General features: G+C 42.3%; 1 protein-coding gene across 1 annotated transcript in view; it reads right to left on the bottom strand.

Annotated features, from left to right (window-relative positions):
• Nucleotides 1-11,683, bottom strand: part of RNF212B (ring finger protein 212B) — a 43,375-nt gene that overhangs the window by 19,853 nt on the left and 11,839 nt on the right. Inside the window, exons 4-6 of the mRNA XM_027770307.1 lie at nucleotides 3,434-3,549; nucleotides 2,249-2,309; nucleotides 580-608 (exon numbers count right to left, since the gene is read on the bottom strand). Of these exons, the coding sequence (XP_027626108.1) occupies nucleotides 580-608; nucleotides 2,249-2,309; nucleotides 3,434-3,549 (206 nt within the window). The remainder of the gene's footprint in view (nucleotides 1-579; nucleotides 609-2,248; nucleotides 2,310-3,433; nucleotides 3,550-11,683) is intronic.

Genomic DNA, 11,683 nt, shown 5'->3' with positions numbered 1-11,683 from the left:
TGTTCGTCATTTTGGTTAATTACTGGAAGATGGCGGTTCCGGCCAAAAGGACCCTAATGTGGTCTTGAGAGAAGAAATGACATGGGTTGAATTTTGAAGGACAAGTGGGATTTCATATTATGACAATCAAGTGTGAGCATTACAATCAATATTTCACTTCAGGGAACCAGCAGTTAGCATAATGGCTATGTCGCTGGACTCCCACGTAGTCTACCGCGGTTCACGTCCCGGACCCGGTGGCTTAAAAATCACGCCAGGCACATGTGCGTGCGTGCCCAAGATCCCAAGAGGAGAATGGAGAAGGGATGCGGCGTGACCATTCCCCCTGGGGGGTGACTTCTCACTTTCTGTCTCTCTGTCTCTGTCTGTCTGGCAAACGCACACGCCCTTATAGCAAAAACCTCTCCAAAAAAACCAAAAATTTTTCACTTCAGTCCTTTTTGGTGAGTAACTCACAGAGAAGTGAAAGATAAATTCATCAACCATTTTCTCCATCTCAGAGCTCACACAGCCAGAAGTCAAGAAAGAACAGCAACTTTCAAAGTCAGGGAGGGCAGTATGAATGCAGATAAAACTGACCTGCTTCCTTGGTACCGACTTGGAGATTCCTGTAGGTGAAAAAATGGGAGTGAAGGAAGCTGCAGATCAAGAATCCTAATCAATAAACCTCAGTCTTATATTTTTAAAAAAAATGTGCTAGAAGGCATGTGTGCTTGCCAGAAAGGCAGAAAGAGGCAGAGAAGAGGAAGAGAGAGAAGTGTTCCCCATGGAGAGGTTGCACTTCAATCCAGCCAGGATCTTAGTATTACTTCTTAGATAATTATGCTGCATTGAACCCCTAGTTTTTTGCTAAGATTCCCAGTAGGGGAAAACATAGTAGCAATGTGTCCTTAGAAAATTAACTCTGAGTGAATAAAATTTTAGTTTCTCTTCATAAGAGTACCTTCGGAATCCTATAGACTAATATATGTGGTAAAATATGGAGAGTCAGGAACCAGCAGTTAGCGTAATGGCTATGTCACTGGACTCCCACGTAGTCGACCGCGGTTCACATCCCGGACCCAGTGGCTTAAAACTCACGCCGGGCGCTTGTGCATGCGTGCCCAAGATCCCGAGAGGAGAATGGAGGAGAAGGGATTGCGGCGTGACCATCCCCCCTGGGGGGTGATTTCTCACTTTCTGTCTCTATGTCTCTCTCTGTCTGTCTGGCGAGCACACGCGCCCTATAGTGAAAATCTCTCAAAAAAAAATATGGAGAGTTTATGGGGAGAGAATGGAAAATTACACTATAATGATGTGCTAGAGTAGTTACAGGGAACAATAGAAAACTACATAAAGAGCTTGAAAGAAAGAAATGTTGGGGGCCAGCAGGTCCCCTGAAGTGGTTAAGGCGCTGGACTCCCACATGGCCGACTGTGGTTCGAGTTCTAGACCTGGAGGCTTCAAACTCATGCCGGGCACATGTGCGTGCGTGCCCAAAATTCCAAGAGGAGAATGGAGGGGAAGGGACTGCAATGTGGCCGTCTCCCCTAGGAGGGTGATTTCTTACTTCTCTCTCTATCTGTGTCTCTGGCAAGCATATGTGCCATATAGAAAAAAAATTTCTCTTGAAAAAAGAAAGAAAGGTCTAGGAAATAGAGTATATGAAAAAAGAAGGGTACTGTAAGGTGGAATTCTTTTTTTTTTTTTTTTTTGGAGAGATTTTCACTGTAGGGCACGTGAGCTCGCCAGACAGACAGAGAGAGACATAGAGACAGAAAGCGAGAAATCACCCCCCAGGGGGGATGGTCACGCCGCAATCCCTTCTCCTCCATTCTCCTCTCAGGATCTTGGGCACGCACGCACGCACACGCGCCCGGTGTGAGTTTTAAGCCACTGGGTCCGGGACGTGAACCGCGGTCGACTACGTGGGAGTCCAGCGACATAGCCATTACGCTAACTGCTGGTTCCCTTGGAATTCTTGAAGAGTAAGTTTAAGTTGTCTCTTCTATAAAAGAGCTTCCCAACTGGTATGTCATGATTCACTGATGTATGAGAATGGGTTACATGCTGAACATTGATCCCTTCAGCCCTCCAAGGTCTCCTGTGGCCTTGTCTACTTACTGCATTGTGCTCGTTGTACAAATGTTACCAGTTTCTATGTGTGCCATGAGGTGAAAAAGGGTAGGAAACAACTATTTTATAGTCAGCTACATAGATTGGAAAGGAGGAGAGAAAAACAATAGTATGGAAAAATTATTTCATTCACCTTTAGGATGGCTAGAAATTTCTTCAGTTCTCCATTCTCTTTTCTTAACATTGACAGCTCTCTAGGTAAAAGATGGAAACAGTCACTTCCAGCAGATTCGAGGGATACAAAAATCTGTTTATTATTATTATTATCAACATCTAGTTAATGCTTACTAAGAGGTGCTTGTGGTTGTACAAGGTATTTCTTTATTTTTCAGAGAGAAATGTTTGCTACAGGGCACATGCTCTTGCCAGAGAAACAGAAAGCAAGAAATCACCCCCGGGAGGACGGCCATGCCACAATCCCTTCTCTTCCATTCTCCTCTCAGTATCTTGGGCATGCACGCACATGCACCCAGCATGAGTTTTAAAGCAACTAGATCCAGGACTTGAACCATGGTCAACTACATGGGAGTCCAGCAACATAACTATTATGCCATTTGCTGGTCCCCATACAAGGTATTTATTTCTACCAGGAATCTGGAGATTCATGGAGACAATAACTGGGTTTCAGCAGTGAGAACAATCAGGTGGACAAAATAAACAGTCACTTGGTGTGATTTCCAGGGAGTTTGCATAGAATTCCATTTCCTCACCACAAAAGCATTCATAGCCTGCTCATGTCTAAAAATTCCCAGTAAGCATACCATCTTTTAACTCAAGATTTCCAAAATATACCCTCCCAGGCATAACATTTTTTTAAAGAGAGATTTTAGCTATAGGGCATATGTGTTTGCCAAAAAGACAGAGACAGAAAGCAAGAAATCAACCCCCACCCCCCATCCCAGGACGAATGACCATGCCGCAATCCCTTTTCTTCCATTCTCCTCTCAAGACTCAGCACATTCACTCACACAAGCCAGTGTGAGTTTCAAGCTTCCAGGTACGGTTGGCCGTGTGGGACATAACCATTATACCATTTGCCAGTCACCAGAAGTAACATTTTAAATGTTACCTCTCACTTTTTATCAGTGCATCAACTACATGTCAATTCTCTGAAGAAGCAGTTTTTTGTTTGTGTGTGTGTGTGTGTGTGTGTGTGTGTGTGTGTGTATGTATGTTTTTAGAGATTTTTGCTAAAATGGAGATTTAAGGGAGTTTCCTAAACACATGGAATAATTTTTGGGTTTTTAACCAAAAGGAAGTAAGGACTATGGTTTCTCTGAAGGACAAAAGCTATCGAGGGATTTGATCTGTCACTTACTTGTCCTGGCTGGCCACTGTTTGCTGTGCCTCCTGCATGACTGCTTCTAATTTTGTAATTCTATTCTTATAAAAGGCGATGAGGAGATCTGTTTGTTTCTTCTGGAAACTCCACACCTACTAGAGAAAGACAGGCCTTTGACATACACTCCCGTAACTCCATTACCCTCACTTCTGGTAACAAAGGTAAATACATCAATTTATACTTTATTATGGCTCAGTTTCTTTTGGAACATCTGGTTAATTCACAAAACTAGAGAGCTCAGCACTATGGAAGGTAAAAGCTTTTTATTTCTAGAACAACAGCTTTCTAATATCTTCATGACACTACTCTGCCATAGTAGAATAGCCCCATAAAAATTACAACCTTGGATCAACTAGTGATGTGATGGTTGGGACTCCTGGATTTCACATGGCCAACTTGGCCATTTGGAGTCTGGGACCTGGCAGTTTGAAAAACATGCCAGGTGCATGTGTGTGCATGCCCCAAATCCTGAAAGAACAGAGAAGGGATTATGGTGGTGTGGCCATTCTCCCCAGGGGTAATTTCTCTCTCTCTCACTCTCTCTGGTGAGTACACACACCCTATAGCAAAACAAAAAACAAAACAAAACAAAAAAAACACCTTTCTGGCCAGCCTGTGGTACTGTGGTTAAGGCGGTTGGATCCCATGTGCCCAACCGTGTGGTCTGAGTCCCAGTCCTTTGGAAAAACACGTAAGACACGTGTTTCAAATCTTAGAAGGAGAAATAGAGTAGAAGAGATGGCAGTGTGGGCACCTCCTATGGGGAGTGCTTTCTTACCTTCCTTGTCTCTGTTTCTCTCTGGTGAGTGCATGAACTCTCTGGCAAAATTTAAAAAAAAAAAAAAATTTAAACCCAGCCATAGAGGTACAAGCAGGCAGTGCCACATGCAGAGACTGAGGCTACACATGAGGCCTAGGTTCAGTTCCCAGACAACATAAACAAGTTGGACATGGTGGCATCTGCCTATAGTCCTGGCCAACTGGAAGACTGGGGCAAGAGGACTGCGATGTGGTGAGACCCTGTCAAAATAAAAAACAACTCTCTCTGGGGCTTGCAGGTAGCACGGTGATTAAGGCACCAGACACCCACATGCCTGCCGCAGTTTGTCCTGGACCTGGCGGCTTGCTTTCTCACTTTCCCTCTCTCACTCTGTCCCTCTCTGGTGAATTAAAGAATAATAATAATTTCTTTAAAATACCTCTCTCTTCTCTCTGAGATATTATATATAAAATGTATTTTATATATGTATAAAATCTTTCATCCTGAGCTAGAAGTGTGATACCCAAAAAACTGTTTTTCAAGCTTAGAATTCTAACTTGTCTATTATTAGTTTGAACTCAGCTTCCACATTCCTAGCTACTACAGAGCACTGGTGACTAATTTACTTTCACTGAAATATGTGTACAGAGTCCACTGCAGGCTACAGCAAAGGGTAGAGAGGTACTGAAGGCCACCTGCTCCTGAATTTTATTTTTGGGCACAGATACATAATTTTATCTTTTGCTTCGCTTTATTATTTGCTGTAGTGATGGGACTGCTGAATCAGATAAAAAGTTAATATTTAGAAAGTGTTTTAACTTTGTCAGGTCTACTTTTGAGTACATAGCAGTATTTATGTCTCATCTCTTTCCTCCCTGCACAGACTATAAATCTTTTGTCTAGGATCCATCCCTAGATCTCTTTATGCTTCCCATAAACTTTCTGTTCTCATCTTATTTGCAAAATATTTTTGTCACTTTATTACAGAATTATACTTAAGAGTATAAAGTTTATAGCCTTTCCTTTCTTTTTTTTTTTTTGGAGAGGTTTTCGCTATAGGGCGCGTACGCTCACCAGACAGACAGAGAGAGACATAGAGACAGAAAGCAAGAAATCACCCCCAGGGGGGATGGTCACGCCGCAATCCCTTCTCCTCCATTCTCCTCTCGGGATCTTGGTCACGCACGCACACGTGCCCAGCGTGAGTTTTAAGCCACCGGGTCCGGGACACAAACCGCAGTCGACTACGTGGGAGTCCAGCAACATAGCCATTACGCTAACTGCTGGTTCCCTATAGCCTTTCCTTTCTACATAAAGGCAAATTAAACTAGTTCTATATAGATAAAAATTTATTGGTTCTAATTTTTTTTTAAGAGAGGTTTTTGCTATAGGGCGCGTGCACTTGCCAGACAGACAGAGAGAGACAAAGAGACAGAAGCGAGAAATCACCCCCAGGGGGGATGGCCACGCCGCAATCCCTTCTCCTCCGTTCTCCTCTTGGGATTTTGGGCACACACGCACATGTGCCCAGTGTGAGTTTTAAGCCACAGGGTCCGGGACGCAAACCAGTCGACTACGTGGGAGTCCAGCGACATAGCCATTATGCTAACTGCTGGTCCCTGGTTCTAATTTTTTTTTAAAGAAAAACCCTGTTGTTTTTAATAAAGTAAAACATGTTTATTTTAGAACATTGAACAGTGGAGAAGCAGAAAAAAATCACTCAGAATTTTCAGAGTTACCTAAAATGGTAGATGACCAGGGATGGGGAACAATAGCTATTATAAAAACGACAGCTGTAATAGATAGCCAAGACACTGTATTCCCAATATCCTGTCCCTACCCTATAGCAAAAACCTCTCAAAAAAAAAAAAAAAAAAAAAAAGAAAAGAAAGAAAGAAAGAAAGAAAAAGAAAATGAATTTTCCATGGCAAAAGAATGACAGAATTAGAATACCAGCATTTTGCTACTTCTGAATTAACAGATCTCTACAAATTCATCAATGGTTTCTGTTGTACAAAATGAAAGACAGAAGACTATTAAGTACCTCTTAGTAGAATACAACACTGCCACAAAATAGTTTTGCCCCACCTCCTCCTAAATCAAAGAATGGTGATTAAGCCTAAATCTACCTATCAATTTACAGGAAATAATGTACAGAGAAAAATATAAAATGAATCCATGGATAGAATGAACACAATCCACACTGTGAACAACTCTAGTATACAAAAGACCATTTTCTTTCAAAATAAAAAAAGGAATGAGAGGAAACTTATAGCTTAAAATAATCTATGGGATGGCCCACATCACCAAACAGATCCCACATCACCAAACAAGATTTGAATCCTGGCCCCAGTGGCTTGGAAAACATGCAAGGAATGCATGTGTGCATGTCCCAAATCACAAAAGGATGGAGAAATGGAGAAGCAATTGCAGCATGACCATGTCCCATTGAGGAGTGCTTTCTCCCCCAACCTCCCACCATCCCCTCTTTCTCTGCCAAGCCCGCAAACCCTCTGGCAATTAAAAAAGAAAGAAACTTATGACACATGACAAGCTGAAATATGTGGATTTTACTGAAACTCAATGCAAAGAAACTTCTAAACTAAGTATGAGACAACTAGGGAAATGTAAAGGCTGACTTTGATAATAATAGGGAATTACTATTTTAGCATGGCATTGTGATATTTTAAAGAAGAGTCCCTATCTTTCAGACAAATGTACTAAAATATTCACAGTGTAAAATAGTATGACGTCTGGTTTTGGCTTCAAAATAACTTGGGTGGGGTTGGAAGAGGTATAGATGAAGGAAAACTAGTCATCAGCTGATAATTACTGAAGTGGAGTGACAGATACATGGAAATTCATTATATTATACTATTCTATCTGCTTTTACCTATTTGAAATTATCTATGAGAAAGGTTTAAGGTTTAAGAACTATATTTAAGGGCGAGGAGGAAGAGGAGGAGGAGGGAGAGGGGAAGGGGATAAGGGAGAGGAAGGGAGGAGGGCGAGGAGGAAAAGAAGAAATAATTCTTTTTTAAAAACTATGCTAAATTTTTTTTTTTAATTTTGAAGGCATCCTAAAAAGACTAAAATAGTTACTAGTGTAAAATGGTGCAACCAATAGAACAGTCTAGCAGTTCCTTAAAAGGTTAAAAAAATTTTTTTTTGGAGAGGTTTTCGCATGCGCTCGCCAGACAGACAGAGAGAGACAGAGAGACAGAAAGCAAGAAATCACCCCCCAGGGGGGATGGTCACACCACAATCCCTTCTCCTCCATTCTCCTCTCAGGATCTTGGGCATGCACGCACACGCGCCCGGCGTGAGTTTAAGCCACTGGGTCCAGGATGCAAACTGCGGTCGACTACTGGGAGTCCAGTGACATACCCATTACTCTAACTGCTGGTCCCAAAAGGTTAAAATTTTTTAAAAGAATTATTTATTTTATTTAACTTTATTTATTATTATTGTTTTCCAGTTTGGTTAGAGAGAGAGAGAAACTGAGAAAGCAAGCTATCAGGTCTGGGACTTGAACCATGGTTGGCCATGTGGGAGTCCAGGGACTGGACTAAGCACAAAGTTTTCTTTTTTTTTGGAGAGGTGTTCTTTTTTGGTTTGTTTGTTTTTTTGCTATAGGATGTGTGTGCTCGCCAGAAAGACAGAGACAGAGAGACAGAAAGCGAGAAATCACCCCCCAGGGGGAATGGCCATGCTGCAATCCCTTCTCCTCCGTTCTCCTCTCAGGATCTTGGGCACGCACGCACATGCACCTGGCATGAGTTTAAGCCACCAGGTTTGGGACTCGAACTGCGGTCGACTACATGGGAGTCCAGTGACTAGCTATTATGCCAACTGCTGGTCCCTTAAAAGGTTAAATATAGAGTTACCGTTTGATCCACCAATTCCATTCCTAGGTACCTACCCAAGAGAAATAAAAATGTATATCTATCAAAAAATTGCACATTAATGTTCCATACCAGAACTATTCATAATAGTCAAAAAATGGAAACAACCCAAATGTCATCAATAAGTCAATGGGTAAAATGTATATAAATTTATTTAATGGGATATTATCTGTCCATAAAAAGAAATGAAAGGGGCCGACAGGTGGCATGGTGGGTAAGACTCTAGACTCCCACACGGCTGACTGTGGTTCGAGTCCTGGGCCCAGCAATTTGAAACACATCGGGTGCATGTGCATGCATGCCCAAAATCCAAGAGAATGGAGGATAGGGATTGTGGTGTGACCATCCCTCCTGGGGAGTTATTTCTCACTTTCTCTCTCTTTGTCTCTGTCTCCCTAAAGAGCAAAAATGCCATATAGAGAAAACAAAAACCTCTCTCTAAAAAAGAAGAAATGAAGTCCTAATATATACTACAACATGGAGGAGCCTTGAAAACATTATAATTACTGAAAGCAGCCAGTTGAAAAAGACCATACATTATATATAATTCTATGTTTATGAAATGTCCCAAATAGACAAATGTATAGGGACATAAAGTAAATTAATGGTTGCCCAATGTTGGAGAGGATGAGGAAGATTTGAGAAGTGTCTACTAATGAAAAGATTTCTTTTTGGGTGATGAAAATATACTAAAATTAAGTAGCAGTGACTACACATTTCCTTGAATTTTTTTTTTTACCTTGAATATTTTAAAAAGCAGTGAGTTGTAGAGAACCAGCAGTTAGCGTAATGGCTATGTCGCTGGACTCCCACGTAGTTGACCGTGGTTCGCGTCCCGGACCCGGTGGCTTAAAACTCACGCTGGGCGCATGTGCGTGTATGCCCAAGATCCCGAAAGGAGAATGGAGGAGAAGGGATTGCGGCGTGACCATCCCCTCTGGGGGGTGATTTCTCGCTTTCTGTCTCTATGTCTCTCTCTGTCTGTCTGTCTGGCGAGCGCACGCGCCCTATAGCGAAAAACCTCTCCAAAAAAAAGAAAAAAGCAAAAGCAGTGAGTTACAGGACCAGCAGTTAGTGTAATGGCTATGTCGCTGAACTCTCACATAGTAGACCGTGGTTCGAGTCTTAGACCTGGTGGCTTAAACTCACGCCGGGCGCGTGTGCGTGCATGCCCAAGATCCCAGGAGGAGAATAGAGCAGAAGGGATTGCAGCGTGGCCCCCCCCCCCCCATCGGGGGTGATTCCTTGCTTGCTGTCTCTCTGTCTCTCTCTGTCTGTCTGGCGAGCGCACGCGCCCTATAGCGAAAAACCTCTCCAAAAAAAAAAAGCAGTGAATTGCATATTTTTTCAAAGAATCATTTATTTATTTAATTTTGTCATTATTATTATTAATTTTTTATTTTGACCAGAGAGAGAGAGAGAGAAAGAGAACATGAGAAAGCAAGCCGCAAGGTCAGGACTGGAACCACGGTTGGCCATGAGGGAGTCCAGCACCTGTTAAGGTGACAAAGAGAGACCAAAAGTGGGAAATCACCCCTAGGGGTGATGGCCAGGCCGCAATCCCTTCTCCTTCGTTCTCCTCTCAAGATCTTGGGCACACACACACACGTGTCCGGAGTGAATTTAAGCCACCGGGTCCGGGACACAAACCACAGTCCACTCACTACATGGGAGTCCAGCGATGTAGCCATTACACTATCTGCTGGTCCCCTGAACTGCATAGTTTAAATGTGTGGTTTTTATGGTATGAAAGTATCTATGGATAAAGCTGTCATTAAAAAAGTAGATGGGAGGCCAGCCAGTGGCATGGTGGTTAATGTGGCTGAATCCCACACAGCTGACTGCACAGGTTGAGTCTTGGACCCAGCAACTGGATATGAATGCATACAACCCAAAATCCTGAGTAGAATGGAGGAGAAAGGATTTCAACATGGCCTTCCTGCATGGGAGATGCTTTCTCACTTTCCCTCTCTTTCTGTTTCTCCTGATAAGTGCACATGCCCTATAACAAATTTAAAAAAAGAAAGAAAGAAAGAAAGAAAGAAAGAAAGAAAGAAAGAAAGAAAGAAAGAAAGAAAGAAAGGAAGAAAGAAAGAAAGAAAGAAAGAAATGAAGTATTTATACTTCTCTGTGAAAACAAGAAAAAACTTGAAACTTATACTTTAATTATTTTCCTTTGAGTTTGTGATTTTTCATAACTCACTATGAATTTTCCACATTTTTCTTTCTTTTGAGAATTATTTATTCAATATTATTATTATTATTATTATTATTTAGAGATTTTTGCTATTGGGCACATGCACTTGCTGGAGAGACAAAGAGACAGAAAGTAAGAAATCACCCACCAAGAGGGGAATGACCATGCTGTAATCCCTTCTCCTCCATTCTCCTCTCGGGTTTTAGAGCATGCACACACACACACCCAGTGCGAGTTTCAAGTCACCAGGTCGGAGATTCGAGCCACAGTTGGCTATGGGGTAGTCCAGCAACATAACTATTATGCCATCTGCAGATCCCTTATTATTATTATTATTTAATTTACTATAGGACATGCATGCTCACCAGAGAGAGACAGAGAGAGAGGGAAAGTGAAAATGCAAGGCACCAGGTCTAGGACTCGAACTGTGGTTGACTAAGTAAAAGTCCAGTGCCACACCATCTGCTGGCCCCCCACATTTTTCTTTAAACTAACAACATATTATCTCATTGGACCTTTACAAGAAGGATGAGCATTATTATTTCATATTCCATGTGAGGGAGTCTGACTCTTTCAAAGAAATGTTACCAGCTAGCAGGCAAATTTGTACATTATCTTTCTTTTTCTTTTTAAGAGAGGTTTTTACTCTATGGCACACACACTTGCCAGATAGACAGAAAGCAAGAAATCACCCACCAGAGGAGATGGCCACACTGCAATCTCTCCTCCATTCTCTTCTTGGGATCTTGGGCATGTGTAACTTCCTTTAAATGTATATGAAATATGGAAAAATAATACTTTTGGGAAAACTACTGCAGTAGAAATGTAATGTCCAGGGACCAGCAGATGGTGTAATGGTTATGGCAGTGGACTCCCACGTAGTAGGAGTGATTCGCGTCCCAGACCCGGTGGCTTAAAACTCACACCGGGCGCATGTGGGTGCGTGCCCAAGATCCTGAGAGGAGAATGGAGGAGAAGGGATTGCGGCATGACCACCCTGGGGGGTGATTTCTCACTTTCTGTCTCTATGTCTGTCTCTGTCTGACTGGCGAGCGCACGTGCCCTACAGTGAAAATCTCTCCAAAAAAAAAAAAAAGATTTATTGAATTATTCTATGTTTACTGGTTCTCTGTTAGTAACTGATATATAAGATGAATGAAAATGATATTGAAGGGGTGGGACCAGCAGTTGATGTAATGGTTATGTCACTGGACTCCCACATAGTCGACCGTGGTTCAAGTCCCAGACCCAGTGGCTTAAACTCACACCAGGTGTATGTGTGTGCATGCCTGCCCAAGATCCCGAGAGGAGAATGGAGGAAAAGGGATTGTAGCATGGCCATCCCCCCTGGGGGTGATTTCTCA

The sequence above is a fragment of the Tupaia chinensis genome, unplaced genomic scaffold, assembly GCF_000334495.1.
Source record: "Tupaia chinensis unplaced genomic scaffold, TupChi_1.0 Scaffold000126_2, whole genome shotgun sequence".
NCBI lineage: Eukaryota > Metazoa > Chordata > Mammalia > Scandentia > Tupaiidae > Tupaia > Tupaia belangeri.
Note: the sequence above shows the minus strand (reverse complement) of the source record. Positions and strands in the feature narration are given on the sequence as shown.